The 23823-nt window shown below is 36.9% G+C and overlaps 1 protein-coding gene across 3 annotated transcripts in view; it reads left to right on the top strand.

The window, feature by feature from the left end:
* The window catches only part of ANO10 (anoctamin 10), a 153755-nt gene that overhangs the window by 39619 nt on the left and 90313 nt on the right, over nucleotides 1–23823 (top strand). For all 3 annotated transcript variants that reach the window (XM_039837458.1, XM_039837459.1, XM_039837457.1), the window contains exon 11: nucleotides 3110–3238. In XM_039837458.1, the coding sequence (XP_039693392.1) occupies nucleotides 3110–3238 (129 nt within the window). The remainder of the gene's footprint in view (nucleotides 1–3109; nucleotides 3239–23823) is intronic.

The following is a 23823-nucleotide window of genomic DNA, read 5'->3' as shown; positions in this document are numbered from 1 at the left end:
TGTTATAATGGCCAAAACTTTTCAGATTTGGCAAGAGACCTAAAACTACAGGTTCAAGAAGTCAAGCGAATCCTAAACAGGATAAACGCAAAGAAGTCCGTGCCAAAACACATCATAATTACACATCTGAAAACTAAAGACAAAAAAAATTTTTAAAGTACTAAGAGAGAAATAGCATTTTTAGGGGAAAAACAATTAGAATTACAGCCAATTTCTCATTAGAAACCATGGAGGCCAGAAGAAAGCACGACAGTATTTTCCAAGTGCTTAAAGAAAAGTACTGGCAATACAGAATCTTATATTCAGAGAAAATATCCTTCAGGAGTGAAGAGGAAATCAAGACACTCTCAGAGTGAAACTAAAAGGATCATCTGTTGTCAACAGACCTATCCTAAAAGTATGACTAAAGTTCTCTAAGGAAATGTTGAATGTAGGAATCTGGGAGCATTAGGAAGAAAAAAACAATGATAAACAAAAATACAAGTAAATACAATAGATTTTCCTTCTCTTTGAATCTTTAAAGTTACGTTTGATAGTTGAAACAAACAAAACCACTAATGATTCTAAATATATGTAGAGAAAATATTAAGAAACTAAGAATTGTATTATAAATAGGTAATGGTAAAAGGTAAGATTTCTATATTTCACTTGAACTGATAAATGACAACATAAGTAAACCGAAAAAAAGTATACATATATAAAATATATGTATATAGTGTATATATATGAAACATACCTAGAGCAACCACTAAAAAGTTATACAAAAGATACACTCAAAAACATACATAAATCAAAATGGAATACCAAAAAATGTTGAGGTAACCCACAATAAGACAAGAAAAAGAAAACATAAATGAAACAACAGGGAACAAACAGAAAAAGAAATGGCAGGCTTAAGTCCTAGCATATCAATAGTTACATTAACTGCAAAGAGTCTGAAGTCACCAGTTCAAGACAGAGGTTGGCAGAGTGGATTAAAACACATAACCCAACTATATATCTATAAGAAACTCAGTGCAGATATAATGATATAAGCAGATCGAAAGTAAAAGGATAGACAAAGATATATATGGAAATACTAATCAAAAGGAAATAGGTGTGGCTATATTAATAGTTAAAGTAGACTTCTGAGCAAAGAAAATTACCAGAGAGGAACATTCTGTGATGATAAAAGGGTCAAATTACCAAAAAGATTTAGTAATCTTAATATGTATGTACCAAACAAAGTTTAAAATATGTGAACCAAAAACTTAATAGAACTGAAAGGAGAAATAGATAAATCCACAAGTTTTGTTGGAGACTTCAACATCACTTTTTAAACAACTGACAGAACACTGTATAGAAAATCAGCAAGGATATAGAAGAACTCACCAACACCATCAAATAACAAAATCTGTTGATGTTATAGAACATAGTATTCAACAACACATATGTTTTTCAAGTGCTTACAGAACATTCAATGAGATAGACCATCTCTTGGGACATAAAACAAACTTTATGATTTTTAAAGAATTGGAATCATGCACAGTATATTTTCGGACCATGATGGAATTACACTAGAAATCAATAACAGATAACAGAAACATCCCCAAACACTTGAAAACTAAACACATTTGTAAATAATCATGGATCAAAGAGAAAATGTTAGGTGAAATCAAAAGATACATTGAACTGATTGAAAATGAAAATATATCAAAATTTGTGAGACATATCTACAGCAGTGCTGAATGCATACACTGGAAAAGAAGAAAAGTCTCAAATCAATAATCTAAGCTCCTACTCAAGAAACAAGAAACAACAAAATAAACCCAAAACAAGCAGAAAGAAGATAATGATAAAGAGTAAGAGTTGTTTGTAATAACAACTAATGCCCACCAATAAGGAAATGGTTAGATAAATTCTGATACATCTGTGTGATGAAATACTTAAGCAGTTGTGACAAAGAATGAGGGGAGTCTTTGAGTATGACACAGAATATCCTCCAAGACATTTTAAGTGACAATAGCAAGGGGACCGACAATGTGTATTATGCTGAGAAGAGAGTAAGAAAGTATACAAGTTTGCTGGTATTTGCATACAAAGTATCTAGAAAGCTACATAAGAAAAAAATAACTGATTATCTTGGAAGAACAGGAGCTGGCAAGGGGGAGAAAGACAAATGTGTGATTTTTTGAACTATGGGAATATAATTATAATAAACAAATTAAAATTTTAAGCAATTTAAAGAGAAGATAAAGAAAGTCCTAAGTAGATTTGTTGTCAAGAAAACTGGAAAAAATAATCAGATTACACAAAGGATTCTTAAAATATAAGTAAGATGATAGAAATTCTCCACTGGACAAGATTTTATTAAGTTTGAGCTCAATCATGTTTTGCTTTTTTAAAAATCTGTATTTCTAGTACTAATTGTATTTCTTGCAATGAGTAGGTAAGTTATTCAGTAGTGTTGTACATAAGGAAAGGAAGGGAAGGAAATGGAAGTGAAGGGAAGAGAAAAGGGGGAAGGAAGAAAAGCGAGCAATGGTCACACCATGCCACACGGTCCACTCCAGGGGACCCCGCATCAGAGTCTGTTCGATAGGTCTCAGTGGGGCCTGGCGTCTGTGTTTTTCTGAAGTTCTACAGGCGACTTGGGAAATGCTGCCAAAGGGAGGCCATTGTGACTAGTGCCTCAAGTACAGCTGAACCAGATGTGGTGTGTGATCTGTAGAAGGATAATTTCTCAGAATAAGTTCTATTTGAAATCGTGTTAAATGTGATTTTCTCTAGTGGCCTAACTTCAGATTCCCTTTAGATATGAGTAGAGTAACTTTAGCAGCGTACCCTTCTAGGATGTATCCCAAATACATCCTGGCCACCTCCTATTGGAAAGGTAGAATATACTGCTTGGGGATATTTAAGGCAAAAGTATCTCAAATACCTCCTAACAGGATTTTTTTTTTTTTTAGCTAAAGAAAATAAGGCATTCTAGAAAAAAAGTTTAAAATGTACTTGGAATATTTAGAACTAAAGAAAGGCTTTTTCCTTGATTTTGGACAATACGAGAAAGGATGAGGAAATATGGAAGCAGCGATTGCGGTGTTTAATTTCATGTTCTCTTTTCTTTTAGTTGGCTTTTGAAACAATGAGTGTTATATCTGTGGTCACCAACTGCGCTCTGATTGGAATGTCTCCACAAGTGAATGCGCTCTTTCCAGAGTCAAAAACAGACCTCATTTTGATTGTAGTAGCAGCAGAGGTAAGTGAAAATTTAAACCTGTTTTAAATAGTTTCTTCATCAGATGGCTTCATTATTCTAAAGCAGTGATGTCCCTGGCTCTCAGTGACTGGCAATTTAGCAACATTTACCAGTAAGAAAGCAAAACGGTTCCGGTGATGGGAGGACGTGAGGGTTGAGGCCGTGCGTTCCTGGGTATCGCCTGTGTGTGAAAAATAGTCACCATGGTGCAAACAGGAAAGTGATTTTTCCAGCCATTGTGCTGGTCCGTCCAGTGCTGAGTAGATAAATCCTATATGAAATAGAATTCTGTAGATTTAATGTTTTTTAAAATCTATTCTGGGCATCTGTCACTTCTACTTTCTCAAGCAAATAAATCCTAAGAGATGCTTTTTGAGAATGATTCAAGTCTCATTTGCAACAGGTATGGAATTCATCATAAAACACTCTAAAACTCCAAAGTGTACTGTAATGTGTAGGAGGACTCATAATTTCACAAAGTACAAGCTAGCTGTCCTAGGTTTTCGTTTTATCATATTTCTGAATATGGATTACTGTAACATCTTGAAAATGAAGCACTTACCAATCACACATGGAAGAATTTGCAAGAATTTTTTTGTTGCTAGTGGTTATGGTTGTCAGGAATATTGTGACCTTAAAAATATTGCAATACTTAAAAATAGAACAGTCGTAAAAATTTATTAAAGCAAAATTTAGAAGGATCATAGAGCAGTGGTGACTCATATATCTAAGGCCTCAGGACTCATGGCTGACCAGAAATCCTGAACTTGTACATTTCCAGTAGTGGCTAAAGAAATATATTCTGCTTTGCTCTATTTGCTTTTTTTACCATATTTAATAGGAATCAGTGTCCACCATCGATGCTATATGTAGAATATGCACTTTGGGGAATGATTTTAGACAGCCGTGAGTAGGAGGGGAAAGAGAATGGCTTTGACAGATAAAAGTAGGCCTGTTTTGAATTTTATGAATTGGATAGGCTTTTGGAGGGCTATTTGTAAGGCTAGTTTATTACCTGTGGAAATGTGAGAACAGAACAGAGGCACTTAGACAGCAGGTGGCCGGGCTGAGTGTACCTTCTTGATCTAGGCTGTGGCCCTGAACTTTGCAGATCTAGGAACTTGTCTTTGCCAGTACATCCAAATCTAATTAAGCTTTTGAGACTGACTTACACTTAAAACTAACAAGACTCACAAGGGACCAACCAGAGTGCCAGGTAGTTAATTTACCAGAAGGAGATACTTTTCCAATGACCGTGACCACCAGCATTGAAGTAAAAGTGGAATCGGTTATCAGGTTTCCTGGTAAATTTGGAACCAGATCAAGAGGAGTGTAATAGTCTTGAGAGACACAGAAAACCCGAAAACCATCCCTGCCCCAAACCAAGCAGAGCCGTGTTGTGACACAGAGCTTGGTGTCCGTCACCAGCTTCTGAGCAATGCCGGATGAGTTCAGTACTGCCCGCTTGTCGATTTTGCCTTCAGTTTCTCAGGATTTCTGGCTGGTCCAGTCTTCTGTATATTCCCATTGATCAGGCTACTCCTTCTTTTGTATTGGTGATCATCTTAACCAGCTATCTAGGGCCCAGTTCTCCTTACTTCATTTGGGAGATTTCCCGGCCCGTGGGACTGTCCTGCGGATGGCTGATGGCAAGTGTTGCAGGCTGGTTTTGCTAATCTAATCTTCACAGATTCACTTAATCTGTAAATTTTAGGGGATACTTTTGTTGTTGCTTCTAGGTTCTAACCCTTATGCCTCCTCTCAAGTTTTTTGTTGTTGTTGTTTCTTCATATAATATTAAAACATCTGTTTTACCATTGATATCTAAACTGGTTTCTTAGACTACAGCAGAAGTTAAGTCTCAAAAAAATCCTTATGAGGAAAAACCTTGGGCTATCCACAGAAAATTTAAATTATTACCCTGTAATTGTGATTTTAATTTTTATTTAAGCTTTTTATTTTGAAAGAATTATAATTTAGAGAAAGTTAAAAAGATAGTACCGAGTTCCCATGCACCCTCCACCTAATTTGTCCCAATCTTACGTAACTGTCAGATGCTGTCAAATCCAAGAGTTGACATTGGTGCAATGTGTGTGTATTTCTTTGCCATTTTATCACATGTATAGATTCATTTAACTACCATCCCCAGACACATCTCCATCACCGTAAAGATCTCCCCCCTGCTGCCCCCTAATAGTCACACCTACCCCTCAACCCACCATCCCTAACCCTTGTCAACCACAAATCTGTCTCCATGTCCATAATTTTGTCATTTCGAGACTGTTCTACAAATGGAATCATACAGTGTGTAAACTTTTCTTTTGTAATTTCTGTTATGGATTGAATTGTGTCTCCCCAAAAGATACGTTGAAGTCCTAACCCCCAGCACCTCAGAATGTGACCTTATTCAGAAGTGGAGTTGTCGCAGGTGCAATTAGTTAAAATGATCCAGGAGTAGAGTAGACCCTTAATCCAGTATGGCTGGCGTCCTTATAAGAAGAGACGAGACACAAACAAAACACAGGGGAGAATTGTGCCATGTGATGAGGGAGGTAGACGCTGAAGCTCTTTAGCTGCAAGCCAAGGAACACCAAGGGTTGCCATCAACCACCAGAACACAGGAAGCGCCAAGGAAGGATTCTCGCCCACTTTTCAGAGGGAGCATGGTCCTGCTAACACCTCGATTTCAGACATCTGGTCTTCAGACTGTGGGACTATCAATTTCTGTGTTTTAAGCCCTCCAGTTCATGATACTTTATGATGGCAGCCCTTGGCAATCAATACAGTATCCATTATGTTTGAAGAACTTCCTTTAGCCTGTCTTTAAGGGTAAGTCTGCTAGTGACAGATTCTCTTAGCTTTTCCTTATTTGAGACCTTCTTTTTCTTCTTTCATTTTTGGAAGATAGTTTCACTAGACATAGAACTTGTGAATTATTGTTCTTTCCTTTTGGCAATTGAAAAATATTTTGGTATTTCTTTCTAGCCTCCATAGTTTTAGAGGAGAAATATGCTGTCATTCAAACTGGTGTTCTGTACATAATGTGTCCTTTACTCTGGATGCTTTCAAGTTTTTTTTTCTTTATCTTTAGTTTTCAGAAGTTTAATTATGCTGAGTCTTAGTGTAGATTTATTTGGGTTTATTCTGTTTGGGATTTGCTCAGCTTCTTAGATCTGTAGGTTTATTATTTCACCAAATTTGGGAAATTTTCAGCTATTATTTCTTCAAATGCCCCCTTTTTTACTTCCTTCCTTCCTTCCTTCCTTCCTTCCTTCCTTCCTTTCCTTCTTCCTTCCTTCCTTCCCTTCCTTCCAATCCATCCATCCATCCATCCATCTAGGATTCTGATGTGATATGAATGCCAGTCTTTTGTACTGGTCCCTAAGGCTCTGTTCAGTTTTTTTTTTTTTTTTTCAGTTTCTCTCTGTTGTTCAGATTGGGTCCTCAAGTTCATTGATTCTATCCTATGTCACTTCCACTTTACTACCGAGTTTTTACAAATTTCTGTTATTACATTTCATATCTATAATTTCCATTTGGTTCTTTTTTATGTCTTAGTCAGCTTAGGCTGCTAATAAATAAGATGATGTATTTCTCATAGTTCTGAAGTCTGGGAAGTCCAAGATCAAGGTGCTGATAGATTCAGTTCTTGGTAAGAGCCTTCCTCCTGGCTTGCAGACAGCTACTGTCTTGCTGTCTGGTGTGTTTTTTCTAAGGCCACTAATCCCATCATGGGGATCCACTGTCTTGACCTTATCTCAACCTAATTACCTTCCAAGGCTCCACCTCCTAATGCTTCATCATATGGATTGGAGGGAGATACAAACATTCAGTCCATAACATGGCTGCCTTAAACCCTTCTCAGATGATTCCAACATCCATCTTATCTCGTACTGGTGTCTACTGATTGTATCTCCTCAGTCGAGTTGAGATTTTTCAGGTTCTTGTTATGATGAGTGGGTTTTGATCGAAACTTGGACATGTTGGGTATTGCTATGAGACTCTGGGTCTTACCTAAACCTTGTGTTTTTGCAGGCCTCCTTTGACACCACTCAGTCTGGTGTGAGGATAAGGGGGATGGTGTGTCCCCTGTTACTGCCAATTGGTGGTGGAGGTCTAGGATCCTCACTTGAATTCCATTGTCACCTGGTTGGAGGGGGGTCTTCATTGCTGCTGCACAGGGTGGGAGTTCTGGCCCCTTTCTAAGCCTCACTGATACCTCTCTCGCTGGGAGGGGTGCACGTACTCATTACTGCTTCCCACCTGGCCTCCGCGGACACTACGAAAGGGGATGGCCTCCCTACTGTTGGTGGCAGTGAAAGTTCTGACTCTCCACTAGACTTCCTGTGACACAGCCCCACTAGGGAGCAGAAAGGGAATTCATTGCTGCCAGGTGGGGGTGGAAGTCCAAGTTCTGTATGTAGTTTCCAACTGACAAGGTGGCGGGTATGCTTGTTACCATTCAGCGGGAGTGGAAGACTGGACTCCCTACCTGGCTTTCTCTGCTGAGATTAGGCTCCTTGTTATAGGCTGGCGAGAGCCTTTGGGAATTTGCTGGTCTGAGGGGCAGGTGGAGCCACAGTATTTCTGTGGTGTTTGGCTGTAGCAGAGTGGTTCTTGTCTAAAATTTTCTATCTAGCTAGATAGCCAGTCCCTTTTTCTGTCCTTTCTCTAGAGAGATTGGGCTTTTCTTCGCTTGGCTGTGTGTGCGTGTGTGTGTGTGTGTACCCATTTTCATTTCTGGGTTGCCAGTTTCCTCAGCACTTAATCTGGACTATATGAAGTAAAGAGAAAACCCTAGGGACTCACTCCCATCTTGTTTCTTTGGTCCCGGGTCCCTAGTCAGTCTGCTTTCTTCTTTCTACCTTTCAGAGTTTTCTAATGTTTATTTTATATATGGTGTCTGTGGTTTTCAGTTGTGCTTAGCAGGTGTAGTAGTGAAAAGTACTTTTGCTGTTTTCAGAAGCAGAAGACCTCATTTTCTTTTTATTAACCTTTTTTATCTCTTCAGCATAAGACCGTTGCTCGTACAAAGTCCTCTCTTTGGGCCTGGTTCATTAGATTTAGCTCAGATATCGCTGGGCTCCCAGGCCTTTCGATGCCTCTATCTTGGTTAGATCTTTCTGTTCGATTCATGATGCCTTGTATTTGTCTCCTCCGTGACATTTATCCCATTTAGAAGCCTTGCACCCTCTTGTAGGTTTATTTATTCAATATCTGTCTCTCCTGTGAACTGTCAGCTTCATGAGAGCAGGTCGATGTCCACTCTTCATCTCAGTAAACAAGACCACTCCCTAGAATAGTAAAACACGGTAGGTATGCAGTTCATTGTTTAGATGAATGTTAAACTAATAAATTAAGCTATTAGGAAATGGGCATTTTAGTTTTTCTTATTTAAAAAGGAAAAATGGATATTATTCCTTTTTTGATAACTTCATATTCAGTATTAATTATGACTTCATGTTAGTTTATAATATTTCCTAAATTTTGCTAAGAGAACACAAGGTGGCAAGTGTTCCTCCTGTTTATCTGTTTATTCTTTAATTAAATTACACTCAATATTGAGAGCTGGTGTGTATAATCCTGAATCTGGTGCTAAAGGAAGACAAAGCCGTCGTTTTATTTTTGTCCTCAAGAACTCTGCTTCTAAATGTAGTTGAGAAGATATGCATATTTAACACACAATAATACACACACACACACACACAATACACACACACGTATAGTACATTTACAAGAGATGCAACTAGGCAGTATAAACGATGTACCAAGTGAATGGCCTGTGATAACACTGGAGGAGATATCCACAAATTTCATCCAAAAGCAGCAGTCCTGGGACCTCTGCAGCTTATTTTGGGAATGCCTGGATGTGACCTAACCTTGATTTCTCAGAGCAGTTTGAAAGGTATTCTTCCATCCTGGCAGAGACTTGTCACTGCAAATTCTGATCCCATTGTGAGCTACTCCTAGCATTAAGTTAGGGGTACCTGACAACCTAAAGGATGAGAGACAAAAGCACAGCCATGGGCTGATTTGGTGTCTGTCATGACATAGAAAAAAAGGTGTTTTTCTTCTTAAAACTAATCCACATGAGCCAGAATGCAGCAATGTTTTAGATTATTTCATTACTTCCTAGACTTAGACCTCTAAACATGAAGTATTTCCTTTGGTTACCAAGGCTAAATACAAGAGCAGAGTGATTCTTTTGGTGTGCATGTATTTTTTATGAGGAGATAACTATAATGATATCGATGGTAATTAATATGGAGATAATTACTAATATGGAGCTAACCCAGAGTAAGTCAGAGGAAGGGGTGAGCGTGAGGGGTGTGAGGAGGTTGTAATAACTGCACGTGTGCTGCTCTTTCAGTTTCTCTGTTTTTAATTGTGGTTCAGTGTACGTAACATAAATTCACCATTTTAGCCTCTTTTAAAATTTTTAATTGTGGTAAAAAACACAATCATATGAAATGTACCCTCTTAACTGTTTTTAAGAGTCTTGCACAGTGGCATTGATAAATACATTCACATTGTTGTGTATTCATCACCACCATCCATCTCCAGTCTTCCCAGATCATTTGTTCAAAAGTCAGTCCTTTCCACGATGAGTGATCTTGGCACCCTTGTTGGAAATCATTTGAACATATATGTGAGGGTTTATTTCTAGGCTCTTTGTTCTATTCCGTTGGTCTATATATCTATACTTTTTTAAAACCATTTTATTAAGGTATGATTGACATACAAAAAACTGTACATATTAATGTATAAAGCTTGATGAATTTGGAGTAATATCTATCTATTATACATATTTAATGTATAAAGCTTGATGAATTTGGAGTAATATCTAGTAATAACTAATATCTATCTTTATGCCAGTACCATACTGCTTTGATTACCGTAGCTTTGTAATAAGTTTTGAAATCAGGAAGTGTAAGATGCCGAACTTATTCTTTTCCAAGATTGTTTTGGCTATTTGCTTGTGTGTTTGTTTTAAAGTATTTGTAGTAACTATAGCTATTTATTTTCTGATTTTTTTAAACTATTGATCAAAAGTTGTGTTATATTGGCACAGAGTGGTATTAAAATTCTCTTTTTCTATCACTTTAGTATATTTAAAGATTTATTTTTACTTTGTTGACTTTCGTACATTTTAGAGGACCCTAGCTTTGGTTTCTAAATTGAGAATTTTGTGTATCGGAACAAAGTCAAGCTCAGAGAAAGTGTTAGAAATAACCAAAAAATTAGTAAATTAGACAGTTTTATTCTAGTATTGCTAAGACCTGTGCTGAATGCCATCTGGTCTTGTAATGAATCCAAAAAGTGAAAAGTTTATGAATAAATTAGAAAATATAAGTTTTTGGTTTATTATCTTGTAAGTTTGAAAAATCATACTGAAATTCTAATTCAGACTGTTACAGAAAATTCATCAAAATTATCAGTGGATCAAATTAACATGTTTCTGTTTATAGGATTTTTCTCTTTGATCTTCAGTGTCTTTTCAAATAGGGGAGTAAAATTTAAAATTATATTTTATTCTCTATTTTTTTCCTGCAGTCTGGATAAAGTTTTAGTTTTTATTGACTTTAAAAAATGTTTGCTAGTAGCATATCAAATAAATAATGTCATGTCTTACTTTCCTATATTCATTTGTGGCCCCTAAAAGAGTAGAAATTTCATTAATTCAAAAAGCCATGATAAATAAGCCATAAATATATATAAAGTAAATTCTTGTGTAAACTTAACATCTGATGTAAAAAGCAGTTTATTTTATTTTAAAGGTTTTTTTCCCCTCTAAAGTAAGTTAACATCTAAAGTACATTTATGTGATTAGAATTTTTTTAAAAAAGAAGACTTAGAAAACATAACAATTTTATAAAGTTGATGTTGAGAGTAGTGTTCTCATATTTAAATTGTGGATATTGATAATTTTGATAGCTTTTATGGTTCGCATTTTGAAGCCAGGAAACTGTAATTATTATTTATGTTTTTATTATTTAAGTGTTTTTTTAACTTGATTTAGTGCAACATAAAATCGAGTAAAAGGCAAAAATGATCATTACCTTATGCTAGTAACTGTCATGTATTACAACTTTTGTGTATTTACTGCCATCTAGTGTTGCCTTTTAAAACTAATATATCTTCACCTTAAAAAAATTAAATTTATTAGGATAACATTGGTTAATAACATTTGTAAATTTCAGGTGTATAACTTTATAACATCTGTGTACTCTAATGCGTGTTCACTTTATAGACTGATCAAGAGTAGAATAGCCTACCAGTGTATGAAACAATAGATGGAACCATATGAAAATGCCATTTTCTAGCTTTAAAATAGTCAAATATTGTCAGTGTCATAAAGCCCAGCCCACAGGATTAAATCAGCATCCAAATAATTTCTCTTAAATAGTAATCATCACCCTCACTTTTGAGACAAATTTAATTCAGTCCGTAATTTCAAGCAAAGAATCACTTTAAATGCAGGACTATGTGGAGATTTCCAAAACCTAAAAAATAGAAATGTCCTAAAATCCTCTAAAAATTGAATGTTTGATAATATTTCATTTTAACATTTAATGCATTTACAGTTTTATTTTAATTCTAAATTTGGCAAGATGTATCAGTCAGACATATTGAATACTAACAGTTCACCTACTAAAAGCTGTTCTTTTTCTAAGGTGCAAATGAATTAACTCCTCACCCCAGAAGTTACACTGCATTTCTAATCATCAGTTCTTAGTGACCAGCAAGCAGTCGGCACCGTGCATGGTTAATTGGTAGTTTTAAAAATATCACTTAATTGCAGTTTCTTTTTTTAAAACAAGTAAGTTAGGTAATTTTTTTTTTAGAGCTGCTTATTAACGGAATTGGTTCTCATCTGTTTGTAATGACTAAAGATGTCTTCTGAGAACAGACCAAGCCCTTAGGGTTCTTTTATGCCTTGACTCACAGGGTTTATTTTTTTGTTTTTTAAAAAAATAGTTTCAGACTTAAAAGTTGCTGCACAATACAGATAATTCCTATATACCCTTTGTTAGGAGTCACTGTTTTGAACATTTTGCCACACATCTGCTTGCTCTGTCTCTGATTTATATTTACATCTATAATATCTACACATGGATATTTCAAACTGGGGAGAGTCTAACCCTGCACTGCCTCGTAGTATGTAGTGGCCCTGGGACAATCACCTTGTCTTATAAATCTGTTTCCTTGATGCAGATTGAGGCCAGTGCTGCTTCCTTTGCATGGATGCTCTGAGGAGTAGAAATGACACATGTGTAACCCTGACACAGGTGTCTGGCATTGCGCAGGTACTTAATAAATTGCAGATCTTGTTACCACTCTTACAGGGCAAGATATAGACAAGATCGCGCATGTGAAATGCCGAACACGGAGCTGGGCACTTGGTTGCAGCGCATGGTATATGAGCTGCGATTCTAACTGCTCAGCAATTGCTGAATGAAGCTTTTCTTATCTTTATAATTATCAGCATTATTGGTTAAGCAGGCAGTGTGGCAACAGAAGAGTAACTCGTGGTATCAGAGTCAGGAGTTAGCCAAATTAGAATCTCAGCTCTTCCTCTTAATCCCTGTGTCTCGGTTTCCGCAGGTATGAAATGAGGGCGTTGGTAATGTACGCAGAAGTGATGGGCGCTAGGTCTGACGCAGAGGAGAAAGTGAAAAGGTGTCACAGTACCACCGCTGTTAATGAGTTAATCCTTTAGCAGTTAGCTCATGCGGCTCTGTCAGCTCACTGACGTATTGCCTGGGCTTGATTTTCCATAATGAAACTAAATTGGTTTTGTGTTACAGTTTCTTGTTTGTATGTTTCTACATGTCTGTTTCCATCCATGATATGACTTTATTTTTCTTCTCTTTTCCCAATCTTGTTCCCACAGCTGAGTCCAGCCCGACCTCCCACCCACCCATCACGCATCAAGTCTTGCTGATTCTGACTTCTGAATCTCTCTTTAGTTTCTCTTCCTTTTTACCACTGGCATGGTTTGAACTCAGGCTCTCACCATTTCTCATCTAGACTTGTTTTTTTCAACAGCTTTATTGAGATTTAATTCAGCTACCATATAATGTACTTATTTCAAGTGCACAGTCCATGGTTCTCACCTGGCCTTTTACAGCAGACACTCCCTAGCCTCCTAGTTTTCATGCTCTCTGCTTCCGAAGTGCTTGTTCCAAGATGAATTCTGATCCTATTTCTCCTTGGCTACAGCCCTTACACGAATCTCCACGGCTCACAGAAGAAATGCCTCGGTTGAATATCATATTCTGTGCAATCTCCTTTTCCGCTTCGCCTCCCCGGCTGCTATGCCACCCTTGGACATCCCCAAGCACTTCCTCCTGCAGGTTGCCATTTGCACTAAAACTGCAGAGCGCTCATGTGTTCCTTCCGCCAGAGTTAGCTTCCTGGGAGCGTAGGCAAGGATAGGCACACAGTAAATATTCAGTAACTGAGAAATGTCCATTAAATTGTTTTAACTCTTTGTTTTCAAGTGATCAAACAATTGCTTGTTAAATGTTTGTTCACGAATGAATGAGTCACATACAGTTTGGTTTTTTTTCAGTGAACAAATAGTGGTGGTTATTTAAGAATTAACTTCAACTTTATAATTAAAGACTTTGATGTTCTTTTGGGAAGTATACTAATAAAACCCTTAGGCAAAATAATAAAATTATTATAAGACAAAGTGAACTGAATTAGGCAGTATATCACAGTAGTTAAGAACAGGGACTCTGGGTTCAAATCCTGGCTCTACCTTTGACAAGTTATATGTCTTTGAATGAGTTCAGTACCTACCCCTGATATGAGGATAACTGAATAAATGCATTCAGTGTGCTCACTGTAGTGCTCGGCAAGATTAAATACTCAGTATTTGTTAGTTATTATTGTTTTAGAAAAAAATATCTGTTCTCATAGTAGTCTCTTCACCTAATTGAATTCTAAGAATTCAGTTTAAAAACTTGCGCAGAAAGGAACCTAAACCAGCTATTCATGGTCACCACTTCCCAGTGTCAGAGCATGCATTGGGGAAAGTAAGTAAGGTTTTTGCCTTTTGGATTAGGGTACTTTTGAATAGAATTATTGAACTGAGTTTTTTTCTTCTTCCTTTGGTTTTCTCTATTCCTGTGATAATCCCGGTAATTTTCTGGTCTTTCTATGGGCTGTCCTCCTCTTCAGTTTTATCCAAATGAAACATCGCTGTGTTCTCTTAATTACGTGGGAATAATTAAAGCCCAGCGTTTCTAAGGTATAACCCTGGCTTTAGAGATGCTCCCTACAGTACCTTCCAAGAGATAAATCACAGTGCAGCAGAAGGCCGCTTTTCTTACCTTCCCCAGGTGACCCAGCTCCTCCATCCCCTCGTGACAGGAGCCAGACTGGCATCGCTCTCCCAGCCCGCTGGGTGGGGGCTATACGGAGCGGGTTCACTCACTGAGTTAAGTGCTCACCAAGAGGCATTTTCTTCCCAAATCTGTTGATGTGTGGTATTCTTGTTACTGTAATTGGCATAATTTAATTAAATGGAATGAAAACTGATGAAATATGTGTGCTGAAACAGGAAGAGCCTCCGTTTCTGTGACAATCTTTGGAAAGACTCCATAAAGAGAAATTTCTATCAGATTGAGTAAAGATGAGGCAATTATAAAAGATTAGGGGAAAATCATAAAAATATGGACAGCTTCCAGATTCTGTTTTCACATTGCTTCACAAGTGTCTTTACGTTTTCACTCTTCTTTAAAGAAAACAAACCTGGGAATCATTGACCTTGTCTTTTGCGTGTTATTTATGCAGGGAAGACAATGGGAAACACCATCACTGGATCCTACTCAAAGGAAAGGACCTTGGTCATACATTAAAAAAGTTTTGAGTAAACGTACATTTCAATGTTTGCTAAAATAAAATATTAAAAACATGCATTTTTTATGATTTCTCATTTTAGTTAACTTTTTCGATTAACTAAGGCATTACTGATCCCAGGCGTGCCACCTAAATTAGCTTCTTCTGTCCTTGGAGAGTGTGGAATTAGGAGGCCCAGCTATTTTTTTTCCCATTAAAATTTTTTTTTTCAATTACAGTTGACAGTCAATATTATTTTATATTAGTTTCAGGTGTACAGCATAGTGGTTAGACATTTACATAATTTATGAAGTGATTCCCCCCAATTGGTCTAGTGTCTACCTGGCTCCATACCTCCTTATTACAGTATTATCGATTACCTTGTCTGTGCTGTACTGTACATCCTCGTGACTGTTTTGTAACTACCAATTTGTACTTCTTAATCCTTTCACATTTTTCACCCACTCTCCCAACCCCTCTCCCATCTGGCAACCATCAACTTGTTCTCTGTATGAGTCTGTTTCTGTTTTGCTTGTTTTGTTCTTTAGATTTTTTCTTTACATACAAGTGAAATCATATAGAATTTGTCTTTCTCTCTCTGAGTTATCTCATTTAGCATTATACCCTCTAAATCCATCCATGTTGTTGCTAATGGTAAGATTTCTTTTTTTTTTTTTTATGGCTATTATGTATATGTACCACATCTTCTTTATCCAATTGTCTATTGATGGGTACTTAGTTTGCTTCCATTTCTTGGCTGTTGTAAATAATGCTGCAGTGAACGCAGGGGTGCACATGTCTTTTCGAATTAGTGTTTTGGATTTCTTTGGATAAATCCAGAATCGGGATTGCTGGGTTAGAAGGTAGTTCTATTTTTAATTTTTTGAGGAACCTCCACCCCATTTTACATAGCGGCTGCACCAATTTGCAGTCCCACCAACAGTGCATGAGGGTGCCCTTTTCTCCACATCCTCGCCAGCACTTGTCGTTTGTTGATTTATTGGTAATAGCAATTCTGACAGGTGTGAAGTGATATCGCCTTGTGGTTTTAATTTGCATTTCCCTGATGATTAGTGACATTGAGCATCTTTTCATATGTCTGTAGGGGCCCGGGTTTTAAGTTTGTCAATTAATGGGAAATATTTGTATTGTTCAAGAACCCAGTGCTCTCCAAACTGATGGTTAGTACACGGTCCATTTAAATATAACTTTGTTGACATCCAGTTTTTACAAATTCATTTGCATTCTTTTAAGGTATCAACAGTGGTTAACTCAACCTTGTTTCTTGGCCTAGAAAGTTTAGGGAAAGGCAAGTCTCTCACATCCGAAGGAGATCAGTCTGTATTCAGAATGGAGCTATTTTCAGAAGAGAATTGGACAAGGATTAAGAATTAGAAAACTCAACGGTTTCTTTACACTCTTAAGTCGTAATTTCAAATTTGTTTAAAGTGAAATCGCAGAACATCATGTGTATCCATATTCAAATGTAAATACACCAAATATCCAAAGGCAATAAAGTGACTGGGGTTACTCATCTTTGAGGACTGCTACTCCGGTCTCCTCTCAGTGCTTTCAAGGCCTCTGTCAGTTACCTGCCCCTCTGCCATCTCCCGTTATGTCCCCGCGCATGCGCTCCACGCACACACACCGCTCAGTGCATTGGCTTCCCCCTGGATTTACCTGCTAACCTCCTCCCTGCATGACAGTGAACTTCCCTTTCGGATACATAAACCAGTAAGCCAAACTTGCCTCCTTTCTCTGCTTTTCTGTTTTATTTCTTCAGAGGATGGGGAGATAAACATTTTGGTGTCCATTTTTGTTCCCGAAGATGGAAAGCAAGTTTTGCTTCAGAAAATCGAAATTAGAGTTTCAGAACATAAGAAAATTCCACTGTTTGTAGTATTGGATGGAATGTTGAGATGTATCAAATCCAAGGGGAATACATGAGGGGAGGCTTTGTGTGGCAGGGGACCCTTTTGAGAAGGAAGAGTGGGACATTGGGGCAGCTCCGCCAGCGGGAGTGAGCATGGGAATGGTGAAATTGGAGACCATGTGGGTTTTCTTAGGGAGAGCGAAGAGCATGAATTGAGTGATGAGGGACGGTGGGCGGGGAAAGTGATGGAGGGCTCAGCTCACTGCAGAAATTTTACACTCCATTTCCATTTCATTCCAAAATGGTCTCTTTTAACACGCTCAGAGGCAGAACTGCATTATTCATTTCCCTTTACTAATGTAAACTTTACCTGGCCATTCCAGTGATAATGTCAAAATGAATAGGTTGGAAATTAATTCATCATTGTGAGATCGAACTTCCAAGCCTCTCCGTCCTAGGTCGTAGTTGCCGCATGGGTTTGTGCAGAGGGTGAAATGGGTTTGTGCGTGTGGAGCCTGACCCCTGTGCGTGCGGACAGCATCGACCGTCTTCCACCCTGTACCACACCCCTGCCCTTCCCTGTCTCAGTGGTCCCAGCAGCCTCCAGGTGTCTCTGTTCCGTTACATCCGTACAGAAGACCAGCTGGGGTCTGCCAAGACCTCTTTTCCATCGCCTCAAATCCACCTTGCTTTTTCAGTTTCTACAGTTCTTTTTCAGTTTCTGTAGGTCCCAGTTCTTTATACCTATGTCCTTACGGTTTATTTCTTCTGCCAGAAATACAAAACTGCCAGAATAATTGTTCTTAAAGACCTGTTCTTTAAGTTATCCTTCTGTGCCGTCGCATAACTTATTTTATTTCCACTTAATACGCTTTCTGGGTTTCTGGTCTACACTGGAAACACAAAGATAATAAATGATACTCTTGCTCTCTGAGGAGACCTCACCCACATGCCGAGTACCTCGCTTTTTCCTCTCAATTAAAATAGTGCCTTTAAATTCGTGTTTATCAACATCTAGACCCCGCTTAATATCCCGTTTACTTTAGGAAACTTTTCCTACGTTAACACCACCACAAACCGAAAATGTTATTAGTACTCTAAGCCAAATCTCATTTCAAGAATCACTGCTTTTGCCCTGGAATTTTGTATCCAAAATTGGGTCAGGTGTGGCCAGCCATGTACTTCAATCCACAGGATTGACTGGCGCTATAATACGTCAGTTCAGCATCACTGGTCATTAGGAAAATGTAGATTAAAGCCACAAGGAGATACCACTACACTCCTATTAGAATGGTCAAAAGAAAAAAAAAAATGACAATATGAGTGGTGGTCAGGATGTGAAGCACCTGGAACTCTCAGACATGGCTGGACGGAACGCACAGAGGCGCAGTCACTTCGAAAACACTTTGGCATCTTCTTTTAAAGTTAAACATTCACTTACTGTATGACCCAGAAATTCCATTCCTTGATATCTACTGAAGAGAAATGAACTTAGGTTCACACAAAAACCTGTATGCAGCCATTTAGAGTACCCTTTTATTCATATTCACCCGAAATTGGAGACAGTCCATATGTCCTTCACCTGGCGAATGGATAAACAAGGTGTAGCACCCGTACAGTGGGACAGCACTCAGCAATAACGAAGAATCAGCTGCCGATCCGAGTGACAGTAGGGATGAGTCACAGATGTGTTAGGCTAAGTGAAAGAAGCCAGGCTCGAAGGGCTCTATGCTGTAGATTCCATTTCGGTTTTGGAAAAAGCAAACTATAGGGATAGACAATAGACCAGGGGTTGCCAGGGCCTAGGGGTGAGGGGATAGACTACAGAGGGGAACACACCTACAAAAATTGGGCCAGACTTGGATGTCTTTTTTTTTTTAGCATCATGGACATTGATAAATTAATTGGATTTGGTAAAGGGGTATTAATTTGACCAGTTCATAATTTTTCTAGTTATTTTGATATTTTTGAATTTTTCTAGTTATTTTGATATTTTGTTGTTACTTCTGCGTTCCTTCTCCTTTCCCCCACTTTATAGCTCAGAAGCTGCGAGGGGCTTTAGTTTGTTTTGTGTCCCCCCAGGTGCCGCGTTGCAAAGACTGGATTGAATTAGAAACTGTGTAATAGTGTTTCTTAGACTCCAAGGTGCTTATAAATGTAAGATAATGGTATTACCACTATAATTTCTTTCTAATTAATAAAATGTGTTCCTAATCTCATTGTGTTAGAAATGTTACTAAAAATGAACTTTTTCCCAAAATGTTAAAAACCATGAAAAGATTTTGAAAGTTGATTACTTTCTAGAAAACAACTTCTTACCTGTTTTAGTTAAAAACCTTTATCTTCCAACTGAAGGAATATAAACACCATGTTTACATACGTACACATGTGTGTATGTATGTGTGTGTATATGAATGCGTGAACATTTTACAAGCTATGCCTATTCTGAGTCTGAAGATCAAGTTTTTCCTCTGGCAGCTTGAGCACAAGGTGGAAGATGAACTGTAGAATGTAAAGGTTCGATTATCCCCGAGCTGCTGTCAGCGGCCCCAGCTGTGACATGTGCAGGGAAGTTGTAGTGCTTCCATTATCTTCTCCATTTCCACCCTTCACGTAAAAACTAATTGGCACCATCTGTGCTCATAATTAAGTCCATATCGATGTAGTCATCGGTGCGCAAGGAACTCAGGGCGAGGGAGTATTTCACAACAAAATGGTGGTGGGATTGGGACAGAAAGAATACAGTTTATTAATATTTTTTATGGTGATCAGTTGTGGAAAAGGAACCATGAAGGAAAAGAGCAGTTTTCCAATAGGTCAGTGGTATTCTTCCACCGAGGGTTTAGGACAGACATGTGAGTGAGACTGTGGGGAGAGGTCATTGCATTGTCTTTCTGTTAGCTTTGTCCTGTAGATTGTTGTTGTAATATGCATCCAGTCTGAATTTGGACATTAAAATTTACTGAGAGAGGTTGCCAAGGATTAGGAGTGAGGTGAGCGTTTGACTACGAAGGTACAGCACAAGGGCATTTTGCGGAGGGATGGGAACTGTTTTGTATCCTGATTATGGAGATGGTTTCATAGCTCAGTGCATTTGTTAAAATTTAAAGAGCTGTACACCCAGATGAGTGATTTTTACTCTATATAAATTAAAAAATAAATCTTAAGATATATAAAAATTTTATTGAAGAACATGTTTTGGAAAATCTTTTGTTTGGATATGTTTACAAGATGAAAGAAGTAATTTTTCTCAAAAGTAATTAAGAATGAAACAACCTAATGCCAATTAATCTAAAATTTGATTTTATATAGCAAATGGCTCTTTTCAAGCTCCGAGGAAGATTTCACAATTGAACTTTCAGAGATTTTCTAAAAGGAACCTGTTAAGATAGGCAGGCTTCTTTGGCTTTTCTTTAAGTCCTCAAACTTCCTTTTCAGCATAAAAGGAGCTGCCTGTCTTGATCATTGTTCCTGATGAGAGGAAATTAATGAGGTGAGCTGTTGTTCTCAGGCATTAGAGAATTCACTGATCATGCTTAAGAACAAAAATGGTGAGCTGTTTTGTTTTGTTGTTTTCAAACTCCATTTCAGAATGTGAGTTACACACATAAATTCAGATAGTTGTATGGAAAGGAGTATGCCACTGCTGTGAAGCTTTTAAAGGCACAAGGTAGTCTTCGTGCTTCTAGAATCAGCAGGATTTGTAGAAGGGCGGTGGAAAGCAGCACAGTGGGAGCGATTGAGAATTCCAGTGTTCTAATGAGTAAGGAATTAAGGTTGATGTCAGTTAGTGGAGTCATTAAAAACCATAAAGTTTGTATTTGGTGATTTTTAAAAAGATAAACTTATAGTTGAATATTAGTTAATCAGCATGTAGCTGTAGTCAAAAGTTAGAATACATATACTCATGACAATAGACTTATTTTTTGTCTTTTTGCTTGGAGTTTATTAATAGTATTGTACATTTAGATTTTCATTAAAAACATTCAAATTTTGCCTTGTAGATACATACATGGCACTTAAGTTTGAGACTTTTCCTATGACTGAACATAGGATTATGTTTTTGAATGTTTCATGTGTACTTGAGAAGGTATATTCTCCAGTATAAGCATGCAATGTTATCAATAGCTGTATCCATAAGCTCCACCCTATTAAACATGTTGTTTGAGTCTTCTAAATTATTACTTACTTTTTGTCCATTTGTCTTGGTTGAAGAGCGGTGTTAAAGTCTCTTATTACACAGTGTGCTCCTTTTACAAAGCATCTACCATAGTTTCTGGTTTATAAATGTAGTTGCTATGTTATTTGGTGCATAGAGACTGATAACTACTATATATTTTCATTTCGAATTGTGGCCTTTAACATTATAAATGTTATTCTTTGTCATTTTTAATGCTTTTTTACCTAAATTCTGTTTTGTCTGGTTTATATTATATCCCTTGCTTTCTTCATATTTCCAGGTTTTCCCAGTACACCTTTATTTTTAGTCTTCCTGAGTCACTTTGGTTTAGGTATATCTCTTGTATACAGCCTAGAATTGATTATTATTTATTTTGCAAGCCAGTTTGAAATATTTTACTTTTAATTGGTGTGTTAAGCCCATTTGTATTTATTGACATGCCTGATGGGTTTGGTCTCAACATTTCTGTTATTTTATATAACACACACACATACACACACACATTATGGTATTGCTATATTTACTGTGTTTTTTCTCTGTATGGCCTATTTCTTTATTTTCATGGGGAGAAATTTAGGAATGTTTGTTTTGTGCCTTTATAGTTTTACCTTCTATGATGTCCTTAATTCCCTTTTCCTTTATTTAGATTTCTTCTATTTGGGTTTTCAGTTCTGATTAAGTATTACTTGTTTGACAATTAGTTGATATATTCTGCTTTCTCTTTTCATTATTTCAATTGTATTGTTTCTACTTGGTCAGAATATTCAGCATTTACATTTATCTTTTTTCAGTCCTAGATAAGGAGTTAAATCTCTTTGGTGCTTACTGTCAAGTCACCTTGCCAGTTTCTCTATTCACCTCTTTTCCTATGAAACTTGTTCTCTGGTACAGTGCTTCTCAAACAATAATAGACGTACTAATCATTTGGACCTCTTGGGTGTAGATTCTCATTCCTTACAAAGTCCTAAATAATGCCAATGCTGTGGGACATGAACCCTACTTTGAATAACAAAAGATTCCTCAAGAAGAGGTCCTAAGTTCTTGAATATAAGTTTCTTTAAAATGCTACTGCAATATCTTGCTTTAATGCTGTCAAACTCTGATACCAGTCTGATTTTTCTCCTTTTGTGAGTGACTTGGTCATTTAGCTTTGAGGCCCAGGAGTTTATTATTCCTTTTTAAATTTATCTTTAAAGTCAAATAGTTTATAACATATGTCTCAGAGTTGACTGGTTCAGATCACAAATATATGGTGGGCCTTTTAATGCAGTTTCAAGTCTTCTTTTTTTTCTGGGACATTTTCTTGAATAGTTTTTAATATTAATTGTATTCCATTTTGTTTTTCTTCAATGTCTTCAGTTATATGTATGTTGGATCTAATTTACCTATTTTGCATATCAATCAGTTTCTTTCATTTTGACATCTCTTTATTTTATTTATGTCCTTTTGGCTTTTTACACCTTTCTTTGGTGTTCCTCATTATATTTTCACTTCCATCCATTCTTCCTTGGCCACTTTGTAATTTAATCTTCACTTCTAAGATGATTTTGTCTTTCTCTAATTATTTACTGGGTTGTCACTCTCGTTTCATATCTTCCTGTTTGTTCATTTGTTTGATCTTTCTGTTCTGGGTTTTTTAATTATTTAGAGGTTTTCTTTCAAATTTGCAAATGCTTATTTAAGATTATTTAGTTCAAGGTCCAGTGTTGAATTATAATTTCCATCTGGTTCGTGTTTTATTTGACTGGTTTTTGTTTGTTTGATTTTGGGGATTATGGGGTGAACAGAACCAAAAATTGAAATACCTCGATTCTCAATATTTTATTCTCATAGACTGCCTTATTCTCGTAGTAACTTTGTTTTCTGCTGGGTTTTTTAATTCATTTTGAAATGATAATTTTCTTGGACTAGCAATAGTAATTTTAGTTATTCTGATTTGTACCTAGTTCACCACAAAATCTATTCTTGTTAACATAATGTAACATCTAATATATCATCTAAGATATAATATAACATATATAATGTGTCATCTATATAGAGCATTCTGGGCATGTTGTAATAGTTTAATTGATTGAATTTTTACAGTATACAGTCATTGAACAAAATCTGAAAAATTTCCCAGAAATTTATTACACTTATGAGTCTGCATCTGTGACTTAAATACTTTGTAACTTTTCCCAAGCCACTAAAGAGAGCAGCATGCTGTGTGTGTGTGTTATCCATTGTACATGCCATATATATACACATACACATGTATGTATGCATGTTTTTTCCACTATCGTTGAAGTCAAAAAGTACATTAGAAATTATTTTAGACCCTGAGAATTTAAAGGACCTCTGCTGTTACTGACTGCTTAAAGTAAGGCTGAAATCAGAATATCAATACTGTATTCCATGATATTTACAGGCTATTTTAAGTAAGTATTCAAAATATTTTAGAGAAATTTTTATTAAAGCATAACATACATATAGATACTGGTTAGGAGTGCCAAGCTTGAAGAAGCTTCAAGAAATGGGCATATTCCTAAGACATAGGACATTCGAGCCGAAGCACCTCTTGTCCTTCCTGGTCCCTGCCAACCAAAAGTAACTACTTTTCTGATTTCTGTTGCCATTTACTTTGGCCTCTTTTTAAATTTTATATAAATTGTATCATACAATATGTTTTCTCAGTATACTTCT

Source organism: Pteropus medius, unplaced genomic scaffold (assembly GCF_902729225.1).
Source record: "Pteropus medius unplaced genomic scaffold, Ma_sr-lr_union100, whole genome shotgun sequence".
In the NCBI taxonomy this organism is placed as follows: domain Eukaryota; kingdom Metazoa; phylum Chordata; class Mammalia; order Chiroptera; family Pteropodidae; genus Pteropus; species Pteropus medius.
This window is presented reverse-complemented; position numbering and strand designations above follow the sequence as displayed.